This window comes from Bufo bufo, chromosome 10 (assembly GCF_905171765.1).
Source record: "Bufo bufo chromosome 10, aBufBuf1.1, whole genome shotgun sequence".
Taxonomy (NCBI): domain Eukaryota; kingdom Metazoa; phylum Chordata; class Amphibia; order Anura; family Bufonidae; genus Bufo; species Bufo bufo.
This window is the reverse complement of record NC_053398.1, coordinates 3,620,311-3,647,164: the sequence shown is the minus strand read 5'-3', so window position 1 is coordinate 3,647,164 and position 26,854 is coordinate 3,620,311. Positions and strand designations below refer to the sequence as shown.

The 26,854-nt window shown below is 49.6% G+C and overlaps 1 protein-coding gene across 6 annotated transcripts in view; it reads right to left on the bottom strand.

The window, feature by feature from the left end:
- TEAD1 (TEA domain transcription factor 1) overlaps positions 1-26,854 on the bottom strand; it is a 150,325-nt gene that overhangs the window by 75,074 nt on the left and 48,397 nt on the right. For all 6 annotated transcript variants that reach the window (XM_040409510.1, XM_040409511.1, XM_040409506.1 and 3 more), the window contains one exon: positions 18,077-18,330. In XM_040409510.1, coding sequence (XP_040265444.1) covers positions 18,077-18,278 — 202 coding nt within the window. In that variant the 5' untranslated portion in view covers positions 18,279-18,330. The remainder of the gene's footprint in view (positions 1-18,076; positions 18,331-26,854) is intronic.

Below are 26,854 nucleotides of genomic sequence, written 5' to 3'. Positions count from 1 at the left end.
GACAAGTCATCAATATTAAGCTCCTGGAAAACCCCTTTAAAAATGACATTTCCATTGTGGGCACAGTATTCAGAGAGACCAGCCTCACAATATACTTGGAGGACCTGCCACCACCGGAAACACAAGCCAACCGCTGCTGAAAACCAGCGCCCCTTCCCAAGAGCCGAGCCCCGACAGTTCTACTGCCAAGTATCTGAACGCGTCTCTGCACTGCCGAGGGGGCGACGTCCAGGAGTTTTATTTCCCTCTAATGCTGCCCAATCACAGTGAAGAGCCTCAGAGCCGAGCTAGCCGGACACCGTCCTCGCTGACTGGAGGTGGAGGCTCCCCGTCCTGATTTGCCCTAAGAAGCGCTGCATGGTCGGACCTATTACCGGTTCACCCCGATACGTTTCCCCAAAGGATATATACACAAAAGACTCCACTAGGCGTGGTAAAACAAGGGGGGGGGAATACACCCTACTACATGTAGTTCACCGCAAACAGAAGGCAGGAGATACTACATGGAGGGTTCTCTTGTTAATCCTGACGCCCATCTTTTCTATATCACTATATACTCCCCATGTTATGTTAAATATAGTATATAGGAGGCAGTATTATAGTAGTTATATTCTTGTACATAGGAGGCAGTATTATAGTAGTTATATTCTTGTACATAGGAGGCAGTATTATAGTAGTTATATTCTTGTACATAGGAGCAGCATTATAGTAGTTATATTCTTGTACATAGGAGGCAGTATTATAGTAGTTATATTCTTGTACATAGGGGCAGTATTATAGTAGTTATATTCCTGTACATAGGAGCAGTATTATAGTAGTTATATTCTTGTACATAGGAGCAGTATTATAGTAGTTATATTCTTGTACATAGGAGCAGTATTATAGTAGTTATATTCTTGTACATAGGAGCAGTATTATAGTAGTTATATTCTTGTACATAGGGGCAGTATTATAGTAGTTATATTCCTGTACATAGGAGCAGTATTATAGTAGTTATATTCCTGTACATAGGAGCAGTATTATAGTAGTTATATTCTTGTACATAGGAGCAGTATTATAGTAGTTATATTCTTGTACATAGGAGGCAGTATTATAGTAGTTATATTCTTGTACATAGGAGCAGCATTATAGTAGTTATATTCTTGTACATAGGGGCAGTATTATAGTAGTTATATTCTTGTACATAGGAGCAGTATTATAGTAGTTATATTCCTGTACATAGGAGGCATTATTATAGTAGTTATATTCTTGTACATAGGAGCAGTATTATAGTAGTTATATTCTTGTACATAGGAGCAGTATTATAGTAGTTATATTCCTGTACATAGGAGCAGTATTATAGTAGTTATATTCTTGTACATAGGAGCAGTATTATAGTAGTTATATTCCTGTACATAGGAGCAGTATTATAGTAGTTATATTCTTGTACATAGGAGCAGTATTATAGTAGTTATATTCCTGTACATAGGAGCAGTATTATAGTAGTTATATTCTTGTACATAGGAGCAGTATTATAGTAGTTATATTCCTGTACATAGGAGCAGTATTATAGTAGTTATATTCTTGTACATAGGAGCAGTATTATAGTAGTTATATTCCTGTACATAGGAGCAGTATTATAGCAGTTATGTTCTTGTACATAGGAGCAGTATTATAGTAGTTATATTCTTGTACATAGGAGGCAGTATTATAGTAGTTATATTCCTGTACATAGGAGGCAGTATTATAGTAGTTATATTCTTGTACATAGAGGCAGTATTATAGTAGTTATATTCCTGTACACAGGAGCAGTATTATAGCAGTTATATTCTTGTACACAGGAGCAGTATTATAGCAGTTATATTCTTGTACACAGGAGCAGTATTATAGTAGTTATATTCTTGTACATAGGAGGCAGTATTATAGTAGTTATATTCTTGTACATAGGAGGCAGTATTATAGTAGTTATATTCTTGTACATAGGAGGCAGTATTATAGTAGTTATATTCTTGTACATAGGAGCAGTATTATAGTAGTTATATTCTTGTACATAGGAGGCAGTATTATAGTAGTTATATTCTTGTACATAGGAGGCAGTATTATAGTAGTTATATTCTTGTACATAGGAGCAGTATTATAGCAGTTATATTCTTATACATAGGAGCAGTATTATAGTAGTTATATTCTTGTACATAGGAGCAGTATTATAGCAGTTATATTCTTGTGTTTGGACATGGGGGTATTAATCTAGTAGTTCCACTATTGTTCACGAGTACATTATTATAGTAGTTACAGGTTGCAAATAGCTTAGTTCATTATAAAAGTAAATTAATAGGACTTCTAAGTGAACTATGTTTTTCCAGAAACGTGCGCCAGGCAGTTGTCCCTTTCCTCCATCCACCCCTACAGCCTACATTACTTTGCAAAGGAGAAAGCTTCTTCTAGGGAAGAGAGACATGATGGGAGTGATCAGTCTAGTATTCGGCAAAACCTATGAGACCTTGTCTTTTCCATGTAGTTTAGAGAATGTTGTATAATAATTGCTCTTTATCCGATTACCCAGCAGGACTGCGGCATACTCCTGGTCATTCTCCTGCAGTTGTCAGATATATACGGCTCCCGACTGTGGACTCGCCGAGCGTTGTCCTAGCAGTGACACTCTGCATTGTAAATTATAAGTCCATAATAATAGTGGGAAGAGCGACGACTGCTGAAACAAATCACATGTCAGATACATATCCCAGAAGCAGCGTATTCTGACCGGACAGATGGTTATGATGCAGACGTCCCTCACAATCATCGTGTTGTACTTCGTTTTAATGGCATTTCATTTAATAATCTAAACTAAATACAAAAAATAAAAGCAGAAACTTGTGAACTTCAAAGCCGCTCACATCATATTTACCAAACATTATCTTCATGTAATGCCTTCAAATTTAATAGTTTAATTTAATTTCACTCAGGATAATTTTTCTCCTAAGCCGATAATGCGGTTAGCATCTGACAGAGCCTGTGGTTTAGAAGTAACCGCGCTGCCATCTCCCCGTCACAGAACATACAGAGCAACAGAAACCCATTAATACAACACGACAGGAAAATAATGCCGCCTGCAAGGGATGCTAAAGAGGAGAGGGGGGGGGGGGGGGGGGGGGGGTCTCCAGCTGTATCACTGCACAGGCAAGGAACATGCAACTTTCTAATGCACTTTGTGTTTAAAATGATCATCATTTTCAAGATCTCTGATTGCTGGCAGTAAATGGAGAAAAATCCTTATGCCTGACTTGTTAAGGCAGCTCTGATACACTGAAACAAGTCCTTCAGCGGGACGAGCAGGACAAGATGGACATCTCTTCAATCACAATGAATATTAGAAATTGCAGAGGACTGTCACTTATCACTCGAACCATAGAAACTCGCCATCGCACTGGCCCAGAAGCGCGTTTACGGCAGGCGTCTCTTACCTATGGACAGCTTAAAGGGAATCTGTCACCAGCGACCTCCCGGTTCAGCCGCCAGCAGACACATATCAGCGTTTTAATCAGGTGAAGCTGTTCTTCTGTTGATCCGAGGCCGTTCCCCAGTTATACTTTCCTAATATGAAAATAAGACCTTTGGTGCAATGAGGATATCAGCCTTGCTGTCGTTGCACCAAAGCTCCACTCCTTTGTGGCCAGACCCCCCCTCTGTTCTGCCACTGTCTGGACCTGTCAATCAAAGCAGTCAGAGAGGGTCTGGCCACAGGAAGGAGTGGAGCTTGGGTGCAACAACAGCAATGGTGACGCCCTCATTGCACCAAAGGTCTTATTTGCATATTTTGAAAGTATAGCTCCAAAATGGAGTCTCAGATCAACGAAAGAAAGACGGTGTTTTATAATCAGGTGAAGCACAACTATGTGTCTATGCAAACAGCTGGATAGGAAGGTCGCATGATTTTCCAGCACTCAATAGTAGGTGGGCATGGTCTGAGTCAGGGGGCCCCCGCCGATCAGCTGTCTGATCATGGCTGTGCTTGGTATTGGAGCTCAATCCCATTCACTTGAATAGGACTGTATGTGAGCGATGGATCTGAGATCACAGCAGAGGAGGAGGCCACAGAACCCACCAGAGCACTGGAGCCCCTTAAAAACAGCAGATGTTGGGGGTGCTGGATCCCGAACATGATCCATTGTGAGGAGAGCTCATCAGTTCTCAAAGGGGTTCTCCATCTCTAGCACGGAGCTCCCAAAGTGAACAGGAGCGCACCACGCATGCGCAGATGCCCACCATTCATTTCTATGGGAGTGCCAAAAATTGCTGGGCACTGGCTCTGCTATTTCAGTCAGTGCCACAGACGTGAATGGGGCTATGGCCGCGCTTGCATGGCACACACCACAATCATTTCTAGGTGACTTTCGAAAATACCTGAGTCTGCTGCTTGGCAATGAATTAGGAGTGGCCCCGCAGGCACAGTGTGCTCCTGTTCACTTCTGGAGGTAGACGTGGGTCCCAGAGGCAGGACCTGCACCTATCAGACATTCGTGGCATATCCCAGTGGTATGCCACCAATGTTGGAGGTGAGACGACCCTGGTGAAGGGGTTCTGTCATTTCAGCAAATGGCGTTTATCATGAAGGCAAAGTGAGTAAAATGCCCTTCCTAATGTATTGAGATTCTCCATTTTGCCTCCTTTGCTGGCTGGATTCATTTTTCCATAGCATTATACACTGCTCGTTTCCATGGTTACGGCCACCATGCAATCAATCAACAGTGGCCATACCTGCAAACCATAGGAAAAATCCACCGTTGCTGGATTACAGGGAGGTGCATAATGTGATGTTCTAATAAATCGGGCCATCAAAGGAGGCAAATCGTATGGACAACTGTACGATTCTTAGGCCTCATGCACACAACTGTTTTTTGCGTCCACAAATTGTGAGCCTGCTAAAAAAACAGATGCAGCGTCCTTTTTTTTGGAGGATCCGTTTTTTTCCACAGATCCCTTGTAATAAATGCCTATCCTTGTCCGCAAATGTGAAAAAGGTAGGACATGCACTATTTTTTTTTGCTGAAGGGAAACACGGACAACGGACACGGAAACACAAACGGATTAACTATCAGTGTTTTTTTGCTGACCCATTGAAAAGAATGAGTCCCCATCCTATCCGCAAAAAGAACAGAACGGAGGCGGAGAAAAACAACTGTCGTGTGCATGAGGCCTTAGTGAGGAAGAACCTCCTCCCCGTCGTGTAACGCCTCATTCACACCTCCGGTCAGCGATTTCCATTTCCAGAACCGTTTTAGATCTTTTTGATTCTACCTCACGTCTATGGAGTCTCCAGTCCAGGTTTTGGCTCACAATCACTGACCAAACACTGACGTGTGAATGAGGCGTAAGGCTGATAGAGCTCTGTATGTTTTCGTATCGGACGACAACAAATTTGCAGGAAGTCTGGATTTTAGATGGACATTCTCTATTATGCAAACAAAAAACAGAAGCAACAATTAAACAAAAACAAGGCAAGCACCTGCCTGAGTGCGGACATGCCTCCACCTTACACTTAAAGGTTATCCTAGCAGATTAGCATGCGAGTCAAGTTGTCTGAAGCGCGGGCCGGACTAGTAAGAGCCCTTCAGGTAACACGCGGCGATCCAGCGAAGCACGTACATGAAACAGACAGTGTTTTTTAGAGGATGAGGCAGTTGCTATAGAGACGGAAGCTAATTAACTGTATTGGGCTCTGAGAAGAAGATGCCGCCGCCGGGCAGACAACGCTGTATCTCAGATCAAGAAACGCAGAACATTTCATGCAATCTCCACACATCTCTCATATCTGGAATACCTGAGTATTCGCTCCGCTCGCAGAACCCCTCAGGAAAGACAACAATGTCTTTTATTAATTTGGACCCAGCTACATTCTTTAATAGCATCAGCGAGACGTCAGCTCATTGTCTGAGCCCGGGAACAGAAGGAAATCGTCTGCACACGAGGCTTCCAGCGCAACAAGATTACAAGGAGCCGGATCCGAATGGACTTCTCATCCCTCACAAGTCTGAGAGATTTCCAGCCTTTCCAGAAGCCAAATCAGACAACGACACAAAAAACAATGGAAGACGCCATGACCGAGCGCGGACCAGTTACGGACGCCGTCATTAAACACAGAATCTTTAAGGGATTTTCCTATTTTATGAAGAGCATCTGTCAGCAGTTTTGTCCTTATGACCCTGGCTGACCTTTAACATGGGCTCCTGACAGCTGAAGGCATTTATGTTGGTCCCACATTCATATGTGCCCGCACTGCTGAGAAAAAAATATTTTACTATATGCAAATGAGCCTCTAGGAGCAACTGGGGCGTTACCGTTACACCTAGAGGCTCCGCTCTCGGGGCAGGACAACCACAGCCTGAAAACCGCATAATGGTAACTGAACTATATAGGGGGTCCTGGCCGGTGCTGACCGTTATTAGGGTGTGCGCCTCAAACTGTTCAGTCTTTAGTAAATGACCCCCTTTGTGTTTCAATTCCACTTGCCATCAATGAATCGGATTGTTGCTACCAGATTTACTACTTCTCACAGCCAAATGTGCAAAGAGGCATCTCCCAAGAAAGAGACCCCTCTCACCAGCGGCTCCATACGAGTCAAAATCGGACTCCTTCCAACATATCTGGCGTGGCTGTATTCTCTGGTCACATCCCAGGGTTTGTTGGAAAGTGATGCCACTTCCAATAGGTGGCGCCGGCGAGAGGGATCTTTCTTGGGCGATGCCTCTTTGCACAGCCTTACTTTATACAGTACGGCCACGAGGGGGTCCATCCAGATAACCATGAGTGGAAGGTTTCATGCAGGACCTCCAGAGGTAATAATGTGCTAGGTGTAAGGCCGTTAGCTCTGGAGAAGACGCTGCAGCCCGGCTGGGCTTTCGGCTGAGGCTCCTCTTGTGAGTGCGTGTCTTGTCACTCAGTCTTGGGGAAGCTTCTGGTGCCAGGTAGATAAATAATAAAGACGAGCGCACACACCTTCAGTAACCTGATCCGAAGTTGCCAAATACTAAAAGCCTCTTTAATCTCAGCATGGCCGGAGGGCTACGCAAGGTGCTCCTGTCCCTCCGGCAAACCTGTTCAAAACTGATTTCTCAGATCATCAGATTAGGAAAATCCACACCTTGTGACAAGGAAGGAACAGTTCACCCGTCTGTCACACTGGTTGCAAAATACCTTCCCCTGTCACTTACACAAGGTACATGACTGTAGGTTGTCCTAATACATCCCTACAGAGAATTTATATGTGCAGCCTCCTGATGGTCACAGCACTGGGAGCACTGGTAAAGGTGGGTGTGGGGGGCCCCGTCATCAAATCAGAAGGGGCAGACACATTACAACAGTAACATTGTATTACAGCCATATCTATCGGTCAGGTGATGTTGGGGGTTGTAGTGTTCTGTGCATATACAGTATAATAGAATTAGGAGTTAGTCATGTCCAGTGGCGGGTGATGATGGGGGTTGTAGTATTCTAGGTATACATAATAGCATTGCACGCTGGTCATGTCCAGATGGATACGGGGTTTTCCTTTACTGCACGGCCCTATTTCATACACGGAGGTCTCGTCACATGCGACGCGATATGATGAGAGCGCGGATCCTGCAAACACTGAAGAGTCTTGCGGAGGTGACAAGGTAGAGAAGTAACCGGACAGCGTGGAGGACCATGGTATAATACGGGGCTCCGGGGGCAGACGTGGCAGTGACGCGTAACAGGTTAGCAGCGGTGGTCTCCGACTTGTCATTTGTAAACTAGGAATGTATTTCACAAGCCAACCGAGCCCATGTCTCATGTAAGAAATACAAACTGCAATCCTATTCCATGCCCTGCAGCGCCCACTTTATACCTCGAACACGAAGTCTCAGAAACACAATACATCTCCGTACCAGTCTGTGGCACCATGACCTTCTAATCTGATGCCTCAGCCGCCCCGCACTACATACAGTCTGGTAACAGGGGAACAATACACGGGCTATGGAGGCTATGAAACCTGCGAACGGTCTGAGATCCTTCTGGGTGGCTTCAGCAGTCACATCCAGAATACGTAATATCCACGCAGCGGGATTATCCAACCACAAATCATTATTCTGGATATATCTGTATTTTGTGGATCCACAACACAGACCCGGTCGTACAGAACTACTGAAATCATCTTGCGTGCCCGATACCACGCAGGAAACATTACAATTACTATCCTCCTAAGGCAAATCACATTTAATAGATTTTTTTTTTACAATAATGCACCAATTATTTTATGCAATGAGTCAAATAAGGCTTTGAATAAATATTCACTCCTTTAAATGGACTTAAAATTGCCAAGAAGCCAACCTGCAATATAAGGCGGCAAGACCGCAGTTTACCCAATGAGAGAAAGCAACTAAAATGCAGCCGTTCAGTGGAATGTGACCAGACAGGAAGCTTCTGTTGGGGCTTTACACCCATCCGGGGCGACGGTAAAACCTGTCCTCTCTCTGCTCAGGACCGGGAGGTAAATCATCTACGTGACTAACAATTTCCAACAAGTCTAAAATTAGCCTAAAGGGTGCATTCAAACAACCGCAGATCCGCAAAACAAGGGTACCACCCATGTGCACCCCACACCGCGGTGCGGACCCACAGACTTAAACTGGTCTGTAATCCACAAGATGCAGCAATCTTTTGCAGTGCAGAGGCACAGAAGTTAACAAAAACACAAGCCTCCAAGGCCGTACCGCCGCAACGCAAAAGACAGAGCATGTCAGCGCATCTGGCGGATTGCGGATACATTGAAGTCAGCGGGTCCGCACCACAAAGCGGGGGGCGCAGTCCACAACACGGGCGTCCCGTGGTCATATGAATGAAGGGAATCTGTCAGCAAGAAATGGATTTATGCCTGGCTTATCTCTCAAACTGGCGTTTTAGACGCCATGGCAACTAAATATTGTCGAATGTGCGGTTTTTACACCATACTCGTCACTTTTCTGAAAGGGGGGCATGATGGGGATGAGGGCGCAGCCAGCGATCGCAACTAATTTAGCTTCATTTTCACCAGTTTTCTGGCGCGAATGAAGACCGGAATCTACGGAAGCTGAAAGCTGCCAAAGATTTCTGTTGAGGCTCATGGAGGATGCATCTAATATATGAGCGGGCACAGCAGGCGCCTCCTCCAGATGCAGACGGGATATCAAGGTCTTGTAGGTCTAAGCTCAGCTGAAAGTAATGGCACCTTTCACTTAACGCTCTGTTGCTTCAATCTGGAGGGAAAAAAAGTACTTTTAAACCACATGCAAATGAGCAGGTAAGTGCACCAAGGGGGGCCCCCAAACCCTTTGCTCCTCCTGCTTCCTCTGCCAGCCCCTGCTCCTTTATTAGCTCAGGCGAGATGACTACACAAGACCGTGGTCATGTCCAATCAAGAGGGGGAGGGGCTGGCAGACTGCGCAAGGGTGCACAGGCCCTGCCCTCAGTGCACTTAAATGCTCATTGGCAGAATGAAGCAACAGATTGCATTACAGTCAGCTGGGCTAGCCTTACACGGCAGGGTTCCTGGTGTAGTTCCCTCTGCACCTCGAACCAATACAAGGAAGATAAGGATGTAATAAGTTAGGTTTACTTTGCTGGCAGCTCCTTAGTTTCCAACATAGATGAGTAGCATCCGAGCCGTCTGGCTGCAGTTGTTCTACCCTCCTCTATGGAAAGAGCTTGCATGTTGCTACCTAGGGGAAAACGGAAATGATAAAAGGACTAATTATCCAAACCTATGTAGAATATCCTGCTGCTGCCTCGACTGCCCGCCACTTTCCAGCAGGATGTCTGCACCTTACCTGTAAAGGTGTCCGAGATAAGGTTGTAGGCTGGCAAGGCACCTGCCTACGGCACAATGTAAACTGGGGACCTGAATGAACGGCTACACAGAGATAACAACGTTCAGCTGGGGCCCATGTTACAGAATCTATACTTTACTGTATAGATTTACTGGGGCGATTGTCCAGGGTAGATCCAGGCGCTTTATTCTCCTTGCAGAGTAACTTCAAAGTCACCATTGTAGTTGGTGGGCGCGTTCTGCAGTGGACAGCCTGTGCTCCTCTCCGGTTACATCTAATCCTTTTCACCTTTATATTTAGTATTATTAAGTTCTCCGCCGTTCCCTCCCGTCTATTTCATGGCTGTGACAAACACGTCGCTGGGTTTCTCTCTTACCTTGCAATTACTGCACCCTATACAGTTTCGGCCTGCACGGATCAGGTGTCCGTGACACAACTTCTAGAGGTGGACTCTGAAGACAATGCGATTACAATAACCGATGAGGCTGCACAATGTCATACCTCACATCTGCTCACAGAAAGCCACATTTTAATGCTCAGTATCCTGGAATATTTCATAAATGTCTTTCATGCAGTTCAGAAGCAGCAAAAATAATCTGGAAAATGCAGCTTCAACAGAAAGCAAATGAGACAGCAAAAAATGCAACGCGTCAGCTTCTGTAGAACATGGCTGATGTGAACACTGTAGGATTACTGCACCCATCATCCAAACGGCAAATTACACACAGAACCATGACATGGACTATGGCATAATGCAACTGCCACCAAGCAGCTTTCCCCCTTTCCTGCTACTAGCTTTTAGCAGAGTCCTGGTTGTTCGGGTATACTCTACCTAGCAACCGCTGTCGAATGCCCAGCAACCAGGCCTTTCCCCCATTTATTCCTGCATTTTACGAGAAGAAGCCCTTATCCTACCGAAACTATGAAAAACATATTTTCCCTTTAATGAACGGCCGCACGACCCAAGACAAGGATGGACCGACACGTCAAACATCTTCCTGGCAGCGAAACTCACACAGAGCTTTGATTGTCACGAAGATTACTGTAAGAATGTGCGTCTATAGGGCGAAGAACCTGCCGCTGCGTGAACCAAGTGCGTCTATAGGGCGAAGAACCTGCCGCGCGTGAACCCAGTGCGTCTATAGGGCGAAGAACCTGCCGCCGCGTGAACCCAGTGCGTCTATAGGGCGAAGAACCTGCCGCCGCGTGAACCCAGTGCGTCTATAGGGCGAAGAACCTGCCGCCGCGTGAACCCAGTGCGTCTATAGGGCGAAGAACCTGCCACCGTGTGAACCCAGTGCGTCAATAGGGCGAAGAACCTGCGGCCGTGTAAACCCAGTGTGTCTATAGGGCGAAGAACTTGCCGCCGTGTGAACCCAGTGCGTCTATAGGGCGAAGAACCCATGGTCTGGGGGCAGCCGTCATCTGTACGTCTCACCCAAAGATCAAAAATGTAGGAAGGAAGGAAGATTTACAAGGAGGGAGCAGAGGGCCGCTGGTTTATCAATGAATCTTATCTTACCGACAGGCAGGGGACATACTGCCCAAGGAATCTGTTCCCTTATGCTTAATTCCCTTTAAAAGTCTACTACCAGTTATAATAGGCATTAAGGCAGAGGTAAGTGCAGGGCAGGTCTACCCTGGTATTTTCCTATATGGACTGTTACTTATGAGAGCTTCCACTTAGGACAGCCTTTAACCCCCCCCCCCCCCCCGCTGTGAACACTCACTGCTCACTGGAAGGACCTGCGCTCCAGTGTGATGACGTTTCACAGCATTGACTGGAAGCAGCAGGACCTGAGAAATGTCATCACGCTGCAGGTCCTGTCCTGAGCTTCCATGAGCAGCAAGTGTTCACAGCGGCGCCATCAAGTGGAGAAGTCTTTATTTTTTGCACAAGCATAGAAATTATAAAATGTTGGCATTATTAATATTTGGGGGGCACATTATGACACTGCAACTTAAAGGGGTTCTGCAGTTTGTTTAAACTGATGATCTATCCTCTGCATCTGATCGGCGGGGGTCCGACATTCAGGACTAGTATCAATGGCCTGGGCGGGGCTAAGCTCTGTTTACTTAAATGGAGCATAGCCCCGGCCAGGCCAGTTACTAGTCGTGACGTCACTGGGCCTGCGGTAAACAGTGAGAAGGCTGCGGCGCTGCTGGAACGCCGCTGCCTTTTCAAATAGCTGATCGGCGGGGGTCCCGGGTATCGGACGCCCGCCAATCAGATGCGGATGATCTATCCAGAGGATAGATCATCAGTTTAAACAAACTGCAGAACCCCTTTAACACCCCATGTTAAGACCCCCCCCCCCCCCACAACCACACCCCTTTGGGGTGTGGCTTAACTTGGCCGGTATTTCTTGTTGGGAAAGGTGGCAACCCTAGTCCAGGGGTGTACATGGAGCAGAGCGGATATGCTGCAAAAATATAAAAAAATAAAAATATATGCATACTGCCCCCTGCTGGAGCTATTGTGTCATCACCTTAGGAAAGAATAGTGCAACACTTACTAAGGCCTCATATCTGTAAAACACGGATACTAGCCACGTACAAGCCACCGTTTTGTTTTTGTTTTTTACTCCTGTAGAAATGCCCTATCCTTTTTTTTTCTAGGCAGTTCCTTTAAACTTCCCGAGAACTCGTAATCACCAGGTTTGCTTGGTTAGCAGTACGTGCATTGGTGCAGTTCTGCTTGATTTTAATCACAAATCAAAATGTGCAAGAGCAGAGATGGGTTAATCTCCAGACCCTGCAGTCCAGCAGGAAACCAGGGCCCACAAACTTTCTGCCAGGAGCAGCTGAGAAGCATCAGCACGAGGCGATTTTTTTTCTCCAGACATTATGTTCCATTTGGCTGCTGAAGTCACATGACAGCTGCAAACTAAAAGCCTGGAGGATTGCTGCTGCTTCCAGTCCACACCGACAGCCTGGAAGAGACTGCACACCAGAGGGGGGGGGGGGTGTCCATCTTTCCATTACATCATCCAGCCAGCACTGGGGGGAGGGAGCACAGCTGGTGGCAGCCGCAGTACCATCTGCTTTCCCCCTTGCACTCTGTGCTCGTTTTCTCTTCAATCTCCTACTGTTACTTATTGAGGAGCGAACGCTACATGCAGGATGAAAGGCGTCCTCTGCAAGAGCGGCAAAATTAATTAGCACGAGACAGGAGGGTTTATGAAGAGTGTAATGTGCTGGATGCTAAACTGTGCTGCGACCTCTCGTCCATGTCAGCCCCGACCTCCAACACCCACTGCAGCCACCTGAAGAGCCCGCGGTGCCGCTAATGCAATGCTGGCGGCCGGTGCCCATCCTCTAACCATGAGAGGGGAGCCACATGATGGAGCCTGGCACTGCCAGAGTATGGCGCTACCAGTACAGGATCACACCAACAGCATCCCATAGCTCAGCTTCCTTCAGACTCAGCATTTAGCTTCTTATAGGTAACTGGATTCAGTATTTACTACTAACCTCGCCTTTAGGTGGCAGTTATATTCCTAGTCAGTAAAAATATAAGTAAGCGCCCAAAGCCACAGAGAACGCGGCCGATCGTATCCAACCGGTCGCCCTATAAATACCCGTACACAACGTCATCAGTTTAGGATGCAAATGTACAACGGCACGAAGATAGCTTTGAGTCGGAGGAGGCTCCTGCAGGTCGTCTTCATTACAAACAAGCACTGACATGTCGCCATTGATGAGAGATGACCGCCTCCACCAAGACGTCTGCGGCGTGAGCAATGAACGCACGTGCAGAGGCGACAAGGGGGAGGGTAAAGACTTCTCCGCCTGGCTCGCTAATAGTGTGCACTACATGTGCAATGACCTGTTACTCTACAGCAGGGATCAGCAGCCTTCGGCACTCCGGCTGCTGTGAAAATACAACTCCCAGCATGCAAACATACTTGGATGAAGCATTCTGGGAGTTGTAGGTTCTGAACAGCGGGAGTGCCGGGGGGTGCTGGTCCCTGTTCTAGAGCTTTGTAGAACCCCTGCCAGCATAACCTTCGCCTCTTCTTCTGGAGGACGGTGGCGTCACTGATCTCGGTTCTTTATCTGTCCTCCCACAATTCTATGCTCTGCGGCGCGACCTCCTGCACTGGTCATCTTATTATGGACAAGCTGCCAGAACTACTGGGACATTTTGCATAGACCAAGCCGCTGAAATATGGTGAAAGCTCCGATAGGCAGGAACATCTGAACATATACAGGCTCCCGGCATAGCGGTGTGCACAGTGCGGCTGATGTGCACGCCGATCCGGCAGATTTTACCAACAGTCTAATGAGGCACAGGGGCTCCAAATGACTCCTATTAGGGGGACCCAAAGCTGCCCACTGACCTTCATGCATCCCAGAAGTACCTGAGCTGATGGCACGGGGGGGGGGGGGGGGGGAGGAGAGCTGACGGCACTGGGGGGGGGGGGGGGAGGAGAGCTGACGGCACTGGGGGGGGGGGGGGGGAGGGAGCGCTGAGGCGGGCACTGGGGAGGGGGGGGGGGGGGGGGGGGGGGGGCACTGGGGGGGGGGGGAGGAGCGGCTGACGGCACTAGGCAGGGGGGGGGGGGGGGGGGAGGAGCGCTGCGGCACTGGGGGAGGGGAGCGCTGGCGGCCACTGGGGGAGGGACGCAGTCGGCCTGGGGAGGAGCGCTGCGGCACTGGGGGGGAGAGGGGGGGAGCGCTGGCGGCACTGTGGGGATAGTGGAGCGCTGGCGGCACTGGGGGGGATATGGAGCGCTGGCGGCACTGGGGGATTAGTGGGAGCCCCCGCTTGGCGGCACTGGGGGATAGTGGAGCGCTGCGGCACTGGGGGATAGTGGAAGCGCTGACTGCACTGTGGGATAGTGGAGCGCTGACGGCACTGGGGGATAGTGGAGCGCTGACGGCACTGGGGGATAGTGGAGCGCTGACGGCACTGGGGGATAGTGGAGCGCTGACGGCACTGGGGATAGTGGAGCGCTGACGGCACTGGGGGATAGTGGAGCGCTGACGGCACTGGGGGATAGTGGAGCGCTGACGGCACTGGGGGATAGTGGAGCGCTGACGGCACTGGGGGATAGTGGAGCGCTGACGGCACTGGGGGATAGTGGAGCGCTGACGGCACTGGGGGATAGTGGAGCGCTGACGGCACTGGGGGATAGTGGAGCGCTGACGGCACTGGGGGATAGTGGAGCGCTGACGGCACTGGGGGATAGTGGAGCGCTGACGGCACTGGGGGATAGTGGAGCGCTGACGGCACTGGGGGATAGTGGAGCGCTGACGGCACTGGGGGATAGTGGAGCGCTGACGGCACTGGGGGATAGTGGAGCGCTGACGGCACTGGGGGATAGTGGAGCGCTGACGGCACTGGGGGATAGTGGAGCGCTGACGGCACTGGGGGATAGTGGAGCGCTGACGGCACTGGGGGATAGTGGAGCGCTGACGGCACTGGGGGATAGTGGAGCGCTGACGGCACTGGGGGATAGTGGAGCGCTGACGGCACTGGGGGATAGTGGAGCGCTGACGGCACTGGGGGATAGTGGAGCGCTGACGGCACTGGGGGATAGTGGAGCGCTGACGGCACTGGGGGATAGTGGAGCGCTGACGGCACTGGGGGATAGTGGAGCGCTGACGGCACTGGGGGATAGTGGAGCGCTGACGGCACTGGGGGATAGTGGAGCGCTGACGGCACTGGGGGATAGTGGAGCGCTGACGGCACTGGGGATAGTGGAGCGCTGACGGCACTGGGGGATAGTGGAGCGCTGACGGCACTGGGGGATAGTGGAGCGCTGACGGCACTGGGGGATAGTGGAGCGCTGACGGCACTGGGGGATAGTGGAGCGCTGACGGCACTGGGGGATAGTGGAGCGCTGACGGCACTGGGGGATAGTGGAGCGCTGACGGCACTGGGGATAGTGGAGCGCTGACGGCACTGGGGGATAGTGGAGCGCTGACGGCACTGGGGGATAGTGGAGCGCTGACGGCACTGGGGGATAGTGGAGCGCTGACGGCACTGGGGGATAGTGGAGCGCTGACGGCACTGGGGGATAGTGGAGCGCTGACGGCACTGGGGGATAGTGGAGCGCTGACGGCACTGGGGGATAGTGGAGCGCTGACGGCACTGGGGGATAGTGGAGCGCTGACGGCACTGGGGGATAGTGGAGCGCTGACGGCACTGGGGGATAGTGGAGCGCTGACGGCACTGGGGGATAGTGGAGCGCTGACGGCACTGGGGGATAGTGGAGCGCTGACGGCACTGGGGGATAGTGGAGCGCTGACGGCACTGGGGGATAGTGGAGCGCTGACGGCACTGGGGGATAGTGGAGCGCTGACGGCACTGGGGGATAGTGGAGCGCTGACGGCACTGGGGGATAGTGGAGCGCTGACGGCACTGGGGGATAGTGGAGCGCTGACGGCACTGGGGGATAGTGGAGCGCTGACGGCACTGGGGGATAGTGGAGCGCTGACGGCACTGGGGGATAGTGGAGCGCTGACGGCACTGGGGGATAGTGGAGCGCTGACGGCACTGGGGGATAGTGGAGCGCTGACGGCACTGGGGGATAGTGGAGCGCTGACGGCACTGGGGGATAGTGGAGCGCTGACGGCACTGGGGGATAGTGGAGCGCTGACGGCACTGGGGGATAGTGGGGCGCTGACGGCACTGGGGGATAGTGGAGCGCTGACGGCACTGGGGGATAGTGGAGCGCTGACGGCACTGGGGGATAGTGGAGCGCTGACGGCACTGGGGGATAGTGGAGCGCTGACGGCACTGGGGGATAGTGGAGCGCTGACGGCACTGGGGATAGTGGAGCGCTGACGGCACTGGGGGATAGTGGAGCGCTGACGGCACTGGGGGATAGTGGAGCGCTGACGGCACTGGGGGATAGTGGAGCGCTGACGGCACTGGGGGATAGTGGAGCGCTGACGGCACTGGGGGATAGTGGAGCGCTGACGGCACTGGGGGATAGTGGAGCGCTGACGGCACTGGGGGATAGTGGAGCGCTGACGGCACTGGGGGATAGTGGAGCGCTGACGGCACTGGGGGATAGTGGAGCGCTGACGGCACTGGGGGATAGTGGAGCGCTGACGGCACTGGGGGATAGTGGAGCGCTGACGGCACTGGGGGATAGTGGAGCGCTGACGGCACTGGGGGATAGTGGAGCGCTGACGGCACTGGGGGATAGTGGAGCGCTGACGGCACTGGGGGATAGTGGAGCGCTGACGGCACTGGGGGATAGTGGAGCGCTGACGGCACTGGGGGATAGTGGAGCGCTGACGGCACTGGGGGGATAGTGGAGCGCTGACGGCACTGGGGGATAGTGGAGCGCTGACGGCACTGGGGGGATAGTGGAGCTCTGATGGCACTGGGGGGATAGTGGAGCTCTGATGGCACTGGGGGATAGTGGAGCGCTGATGGCACTGGGGGGATAGTGGAGCTGATGGCACTGGGGGATAGTGGAGATGATGGCACTGGGGGAACTGATGTACTTAGGCTGTTCGCACAGGGGAAAACGAAGGGTGTTGGGGACTGACGGCAGGGAGTCTGATGAGTTTTTATAAAGGAAAACAGTCTATTCATTTTTTCTTATTCGATTACTCTATCATAAAAATAATCATCAGAATACTCGATTTCTCAAATAATCGTTTACTGCAGCTCTACTATGTAAATAGTCATCACATGGCATTGTAATCCTGTCTGTAAGGATAATGAGATGACTGCTAAGAAGTAATCTCCACAGAACAGAAAATGTCAGACTATCATGAGGCTCAGAGAGAAAACCTTTTTTTTTCTAATACTGAAAATAAAGAGACAACAATTTGCGATATGTTCAACATAAAAATTTGATTTAAAAAGAGGCCATTTTCAGATGGGACACTTTGCAGACCGCACTGTATCACACAAGGGACCGTCTAGATACGGTCACTTATCTGCCTCCTCTACACTGGTGTGGCCAGGCCAACAGTGGAGTCTTTGGTGGTCCCAAGTTCTGACAAGGCCCATGAGACGCAGCAGGAAACCGAAAACTGAAGAGGATCACTGACTGATGTATTCAAGACCCGACCTGTGTGCAACAATGGCAGCATCAGAGTGGGCTACACCGGTCCAGTATAGCGGAGGACTGGGGGGGGGTCCTCGTCTAATGGCTTCTCTCAATGGCCACTGAGTCACGTCATTACATGACTGGTACCACATGACCCCTTTCCCCATAAGGAGTCGGCATACATTTTTGGTTCAGTTGAATACATTTCAGGGCTGCACGATCTGGCGAGGATGTGAGCAGCAGCTGGCGACTTACCATACATTTTGCCTTCATCTGACAGTATAATTTTCCTTCTCCCACATGGTGGGTAGATAGCGAGCGCTTCCTGAAAGCTCTGCTCAATATCCGGGCTCCAGACACCCTCTGCATCATTGTCCATGGGTTTATCAGCAGAATCGCTCATTCTTTCAATATCTTCGGCAGGACTTTCGCTGCCGCTCCAACTACTGGGCTCCATGGTGGCGGTTGGGTTCTCCAAGCCGAAGCCTGGACGCTGGACAAAGAGAAACCTGGAAGGAAGAGGACAGGATATTAAAGTACATTGTGGGCATATCACCCTCATGTTAATCTGCAAGCAGAGCAAGCCAGTAATCTGGACAAAAGAATACGCTTTTTGACGACCACATTTCCATTCAGTTGGCCGATTCTCTCGCTCCTGCCAATTTTCAGGATTTCAGGGGTTTTGATTTTTTAATACAGTCAATTTCTGGGTAAAGTTAAAATTTAAATGAGTCGGTGCCTTTGGACTTTTTGCAAAGGCTTCACAATTCATTACTGGAAATCACTGTGCAGGAAAAAACTATTATTTATTAACTATTATTTACAGGCGCTGGATTAAAGGAAGGTTACCGTGCGTGTCTGGATTATAGGATGGGATGTAAGCAGCTCTGATGATGCCAGGAAGATGAGCAATGCCGGGCATCGCCAGTCAGATTAATGTCAATTCTAATGATTGAATTGATCAAATCACCTGCAGGATCAGGACACACGGCCATTGAGGGGAGCGGCGGCCGACACTTCCCACTGTGGATTCTGCAAGCGCCAGATCCTATGCATTGCAGCAATTCCACACAAGGAGGAGCGTGGTGGGGTGTGGATAACTCCCCCCATTGTAAACGGCCGTGGGTTTCAGGTGCAGAACCCGCATCACGAGCCGTGGAGATTCCCCACATCTGAGCGTGGCCATAGGCCACGTCCACACAGCGCTCATTTTACTGCAGAAAAATCCCAATTAAATCTGCGTTCTGACAGGCGACGGGCCGGCACCGCTTGTTCCTTTCCACAGATTCTGGATGACATTTGTTTAAGGGAACTTTCACCCTTGCAGAAGAGGATTCCGGCAGCCACTTCCATCGCCGGAACTGCCTGCCGGATCCGTCAAAACGTATGCAAACTGATGGCACTTGTCAGACTGATCAGGATCCTGATCCGGAAAAACAGATCCGGCATTTATTTTTTTCACATTTTTTGCGGTCTAAGCATGCGCAGACCGCAAAAACGGATACGTTTTGCCAGGTCACTCGGGGCCGGCATTAATGCATTTCAATGGGAAAAAATACCGGCATTTCAGCAAGTGTTCCGGAATTCTGGACGGAGATAAAACCGCAGCATGCTGCCGTATTATCTCCGTCCTGAAAAGTAAGAAAGACTGAACTGAAGATGTCCTGATGCATCCTGAACGGATCGCTCTCCATTCAGAATGCGTGGGAATAAAACTGATCAGTTCTTTTCTGGTATTGAGCCCTTAGGACGGAACTCAATACCGGAAAAGAATAACGCTAGTGTGAAAGTTCCCCAAATCTAATTTGCCGCTACTGGAAACCTCTGCAGTTTATCTGCCAGTAACACCACAATGCGCCTCTGTAGACGTACCCCAAATCTCCTGCCATCCATGTTTCTATAAAAGTGAAACCGGAAACATTAAAGGGGGTCTTCATTTTCACCAATATAACTAACACTGCCCCATAGAAGATTGCAGACGCGTTCCAAGCATCCCTGTGCGCGCTGTGCGTCTATTCCATGTGCAGGAAAAGCACTTTCTGCTGAAAAACAGCTCCAAGTGCCCGGCTGAAAGTGAAAGCAAAAACAGCGCTTTCTAACGGCTCTATCCTCTGGTATAGGGGATATAATGCTGGGGTTCTGGTATAGACTGAAAGGTTGGAAGACAAGGTCAGGCCCATATTTCTAGCTGGAGCCGCCCTCCCCTCTTCAGTCTGCAGAATAGAATACAGACACATCGGGCACACAGGGATGCTCGGACTGGGGTACAGTGCTCTCAGATATATTGGTGACAGAGGTGACAGACTCCCTGGAAAGGGGTTGCCCCATGGCAAATATTGGACAGTTTTCAAATCTGCGCCCGGATCTGGATACTTTTGTAATTGAATGTAATAAAGATATATATGAGTTATGTATCTGCACAGCGCCACCTGCTGTTATTTTCTCCTTATTTCTTTGTCCTGCTCACTGAGGTGGTCGCACATGCTCCGTTTCATCCTTCCACTGCCTCCTGAGCTGTGATAAGAAGATGGCTCCAGCAGGACGGACACTCCCATTGTGCCGCCATCTTGATATAAATCTAGCAGAACAACGGTTCTAGTTTTTTGGGGGGCTTTTTTTTTTTAGAAATAAATTGCAATGTATTATATGATGTCTGATCTCCTTTTTTACATTAATCATGGGATAACCCCTTTAATACTTGATTGTAATCAGGTTCTTTTGGGCACAAACCTATCTGGTACATGAGCAGCGGACAGTATAGACTGACACACAACAGACGATCATGCAGATTTATGTAGGGCCGCTATGGCAAGTGTAATAATTACAGTGAGGCTGCTCGTGAAATGAATGCAGGTGAGGGGACATGATAAGGCGGAGGGCTTCAGCGGGGGCCGACTCCATGGCACCGGCATGCAGCTGTGAGTGACAGTCACGGAGGAGCCAACAATCCAGCCGCGCCGGTGACATATGTTCAGATGTGGAGCAGCAGCATGAACAGAGGGCGTCTGCTGCGACATGAGGAGAAGGGGCTGCCCCCTGAGCTCTGCTCCGAGATAAGCCTGGAATACGACATCCTCCAACTGAGGGCCACCACAGATCCTTCCTAGACGGAGGCGGACAATATGGCCTGCGTGTTTAACCCTTATAAAAGCACAGCGCACATGGCTGAAAACCCAGCGCTCATCTAAGACACTAACCCCTATATCTTCACTGGTGAACACTTGTGATTGTCGTTTTCCAGGGATAGTTGCAAAATGAACTACAAGTTTGCTTTAGGGCGCATTCACACAGCTGCAGTTCTGGGGGCGCATCCGTTCTGCAATTTTGCGGAGCGGGCGTGGACCCATTCATTTCAATGGGGCTCCAAAAGATGCGGACAGCACACCGTGTGCAGTCCGCATCTGAAGTTGTATTCCACTGACCCGCAAAAAAGATAAAGCATGTCCTATTCTTGTCTGCAATCGAGGACAAGAATAGACATTTCTATCATAGGGCCGGCCATGTGTGTTTTGCTAAATGCTGAACGCACACGGCAGGTATCAGTGTTTTGCGGATCCACAATTTACATAGAGATTAGTGAAAATATACATTTCCTTTTTTTCGGAATGTGAACAGCTGCATACACAGGCAATCAGGTTCTGATGGGCCCAAACCTATCTGGTACATGGGGGGGGGGGGGGGTCTGATCTGAGGTCCAACATTGGGGGGGTCTGATCTGAGGTCCAACATTGGGGGGTCTGATCTGAGGTCCAACATTGGGGGGTCTGATCTGAGGTCCAACATTGGGGGGTCTGATCTGAGGTCCAACATTGGGGGGTCTGATCTGAGGTCCAACATTGGGGGGTCTGATCTGAGGTCCAACATTGGGGGGTCTGATCTGAGGTCCAACATTGGGGGGTCTGATCTGAGGTCCAACATTGGGGGGTCTGATCTGAGGTCCAACATTGGGGGGTCTGATTTGAGGTCCAACATTGGGGGTCTGATCTGAGGTCCAACATTGGGGGGTCTGATCTGAGGTCCAACATTGGGGGGCCTGATCTGAGGTCCAACATTGGGGGGCCTGATCTGAGGTCTGATCAACATTGGGGGGGGGGGGGGGGGGTCTGATCAACATTGGGGGGGGGGGTCTGATCAACATTGGGGGGGTCTGATCAACATTGGGGGGGTCTGATCAACATTGGGGGGGGTCTGATCAACATTGGGGGGGGTCTGATCAACATTGGGGGGGGTCTGATCAACATTGGGGGGGGGTCTGATCAACATTGGGGGGTCTCACCAAAGGTCTGATCAACATTGGGGGGTCTCACCAGAGGTCTGATCAACATTGGGGGGTCTCACCAGAGGTCTGATCAACATTGGGGGTCTCACCAGAGGTCTGATCAACATTGGGGGTCTCACCAGAGGTCTGATCAACATTGGGGGGTCTCACCAGAGGTCTGATCAACATTGGGGGGTCTCACCAGAGGTCTGATCAACATTGGGGGGTCTCACCAGAGGTCTGATCAACATTGGGGGGTCTCACCAGAGGTCTGATCAACATTGGGGGGTCTCACCAGAGGTCTGATCAACATTGGGGGGTCTCACCAGAGGTCTGATCAACATTGGGGGGTCTCACCAGAGGTCTGATCAACATTGGGGGGTCTCACCAGAGGTCTGATCAACATTGGGGGGTCTCACCAGAGGTCTGATCAACATTGGGGGGTCTCACCAGAGGTCTGATCAACATTGGGGGGTCTCACCAGAGGTCTGATCAACATTGGGGGGTCTCACCAGAGGTCTGATCAACATTGGGGGGTCTCACCAGAGGTCTGATCAACATTGGGGGGGGTCTCACCATATGTACGTGGGCAATTCCGCCCGGGACACTCTTATCAACTCCACTCCAGCCAAGTCCCCTCCCATAGTGTCCGATGTTTCCCCCCTTTACATTTAATGCGCTCAAATTCCTTTATTCTATACATACTGTATATCTTTCCCATTCTACCAGGGTTGGGGCCTTATCCGTCACCCAATTCGTAAGAATTATGACCTTGGCCAGTAAAAGCCCCTTCAACCATCAAAGATGTTCACCTTTTGATAATTTATATTTACTCTCCGGGGAAAATATACAGAGTATGGCTAATTCCATCGTGGGGGAAAGTTTAGTGTTGGTTCTTGACCCTATGCCCCAAAATATACTTTACCAGAAATGATTAATACCCGGACAGCTCCATAACATATGAACATATCCGGCCTCTGGGCAAAGACATTTCAGACAACAACGTTCTTTCTCTTTATTCTTGTACATCTTGGAGAGAAGTTCCGGAGTATAATATAACCGATGTACGATTTTAAACTGTATCAGCCGATGTTGACGAGAGAGGGAGGCCTTTTTAGTGTTTTGATCTACCTCACGCCACTGAAGTGTATTACACAACCCTAAATCCGCCTCCCATTTTCCAACGCTTTTAAATTTAATAACCGTTGCTAAATCCATTTGTAATCTAGCATATATCTGTGCAACCGAAATTTTCTTCCCATATGACGTATAACAAAAAGCTAAGAGTGACTGCGTGGGAGGCATTTGAAAAGTTTTATTCCGCGTATGTGCAAGTGCATGCTTAAGTTGTGCATATCTATAATGATTTAACACCGTAATTGGTGACTCGTGGAATATTTCCGCTATGGGTTTTAATTTACCTGCAGTGCAAATATGTGACACCATCGTGATCCCTCTCCGACTCCAATAATTATCATCGTTTAGGGCCAAAGCGGCATATGTAACCTTCAAAATGGATTTTATCTTATTCCATACTTCCTGCAGCATTATGCTTATGGGGCAGGTATGCCCGGCCTCCAATGTGCTGAATAAGTTCTGTATAGGGCACTTATGTTGTTTAATAAGGTATGATAACAACAAACTGCCCCCGGTATTAATGCACCATTGCAATTGAGAGCAGAAATAATATCCCTGAAAATAAGGGAGGCCGAGGCCGCCATCGATTTCAGCTAGCCACAGATATCGCAACTTGATACAAAGCCTTTTCCTGACCCAGATCAGATCGTTGATCAATCTCTCCATCAAATTGAAGACGTTATCCTCAACCCAGATGGGGCAGGGGCCAATCACATACAGTATCAATGGCAGCAAAATCATTTTGACCAGTGCAATTCTATTGATCTGCGAAAGGGGAAGTTTCTGCCAAACCCTGACCTTCCTTTATTTCGTTTATCGTGAGGATGATGTTTAGTCTGTTATAATCGCTTAGTGACCCGCCAATCTTTATAGTCTGATGGTGATATCACTTTGATATTGCTTTGTGGAGGAGCTCGAGGAAGGAGGACAGATTTAGACCAGTTTATCTCGTAGCCTACAACCAGACCAAACGCATCAATTGTCTGCAGAACACGAGGGACACTTCTCCATCCATCATGTAAATACAGCAATACATCGTCCGCATATAGACGGATCTTGTCCCCTACCCCATTTCCTCCAAATCCCACAATTTCATCATCGGCTCTAATCCTGCAACCAAGGGGCTCCATTAAGATTGGGAAAAGTAATGGAGAAAGCAGGCAGCCCTGTCGGGTACCGCGCTGCAGGCAGATGGCGGGGAGAGCACCCCATTGATGTAGACTCTAGCCATTGTATAACATTCGGACCCAGTCAACAAAGCTTTTCCCCAGATTCATCTTGTAGATGGTCTGCCATAGGAAGGACCACTCCACCCTGTCGAAGGCCTTGGCGGCATCCAAGGAAAGGATGGAGCGGTCCCCCCCCTCCACCCCCCTCCTATCTGTATAGTCAAAAAAGTCCTACGTATGTTGGTCTGAATCTGACGCCCGGGGGTGAACCCCGTCTGGTCTACATGTACTAACTCCTTTATTACTTTTTTTAAAATCTATTTGCGAGGACTTTGGCGACTGTCTTATAGTCCGAGTTAAGTAATGATATGGGTCGGTATGCTTCCACTTTATTTCCATCTTTCCCTCTTTTCAAAATCAATGCGATGTTTGCCTCCATTAATGATGGGAGTAATTTCCCTTCAAAACGAATTCGTTTAATACCTGCAATAGCCCTGGCAGGAGGACCTCCCCATGGCACTTGTATATGCCAAACGGGAGGCCGTCCGACCCGGGCACTGGGGACCCCTGAACTCCAGATACAATCTCCTGAGAGGATTGGGGAGCTCAGGAGTGCCGAGCGCTGCTCCGCAAGTGCAGGGATCCGAACTTTCTGCAAATAATCTTCTATAAGTGGGAAAGGTATGAACTGCATATTTGCATATGAAAGGATGGAAAAATCCAGAATGTTGGTGGGAGTCGCCCACTGCCCTTGCGTCTACCGCGGCGGGGGATGGCGGAGGGAGATTAGTATTTATACGTCTTTTTGCATTTTCCCTGGCCTATCAGGCCAAGCGATATTTGAATGTTTTAGTAATATGTATGTTTTTGCGATGGCAACACTCTGCAGATGTAATATGTATATTTCGTGTTTTTTTTTTTTTCTTTTCTCTTTTGTATTTGTATGTTATTGTCCTCCCTCTGAGAAAACAAAGAATTAAAAAAAAAAAAAAAAAAAAAAAAACGCATGGGGGGGGGGGGGGGGGGTCCAATCTGAGGTCTGACATTGGGGGGGGGGGGGTCCGATCTGAGGTCTGACATTGGGGGGGGGGGGTCCGATCTGAGGTCTGACATTGGGGGGGGGGGGGGTCCGATCTGAGGTCTGACATTGGGGGGGGGGGGGTCCGATCTGAGGTCTGACATTGGGGGGGGGGGGGTCGATCTGAGGTCTGACATTGGGGGGGGGGGTCCGATCTGAGGTCTGACATTGGGGGGGGGGGTCCGATCTGAGGTCTGACATTGGGGGGGGTCCGATCTGAGGTCTGACATTGGGGGGGGTCCGATCTGAGGTCTGACATTGGGGGGGGCCGATCTGAGGTCTGACATTGGGGGGGGGTCCGATCTGAGGTCTGACATTGGGGGGGGGGTCCGATCTGAGGTCTGACATTGGGGGGGGGTCCGATCTGAGGTCTGACATTGGGGGGGGGTCCGATCCGAGGTCTGACATTGGGGGGGGTCCGATCCGAGGTCTGACATTGGGGGGGGGTCCGATCCGAGGTCTGACATTGGGGGGGGGGTCCGATCCGAGGTCTGACATTGGGGGGGGGTCCGATCCGAGGTCTGACATTGGGGGGGTCCGATCTGAGGTCTGACATTGGGGGGGTCCAATCTGAGGTCTGACATTGGGGGGGTCCAATCTGAGGTCTGACATTGGGGGGGTCTGATCTGAGGTCTGATCAACATTAGGGGGGGGGGGGGGGTCTGATGACACTTTTTTCCATATTTTCCTCCTCTAAAACCTAGTTGGGTCTTATAGGGTGAAAAATGCAGTACATGTTATTTTATGCTGAGAGGGGGATTTGCTCAAGTTTTTCAAACTGCTGACAAATCCCATCATAACTTCGGCCATCTACAACCGCGACCCAACAAATCCACGTGTCGCCCCAGCCTAAGGTATGCGCTATATTAGTACAGAAATAAGCCTGACCGGCTGCTCTCGTACCCCAGAATGATGTGACCTGATGTATAAACGAAGGTGGTCTGTGGAGACTCAATGGCCAACACATACAAATAACAGTTATGTTCTCCCACGTTCTTGTGGCCCTTCCTTGTCCCCAGGTTTCATCAAAAATCCTTATTCTGAAAGGTTAAAACAGAGATGGCGGTATTGTTTGCCCAAGTAAAGAGGCTGAGACTGGGGGCTTACTGGGAACAGACTGACGTGAGGGACACAGAAAACAGGAAATGAATGGATAAATCATCAGGTCTCCGGGACGCCATTCTTATCATGATGCAAAATCAATGGTAAAGATCATTTGTTCATTGTACAGAGCAATCATTACTATATACAATCAACACAAACGACTGATCTCCAGGAAAAGCCGCCAAATGAAAGAAAAACAATGTGAAAATAAAATGCTTTCCAGCGCGTTCTGGTCAGGAGCGAAATGTGGAAGGTTCCATGTGGGTTGGTACCAGAACCACATCTAC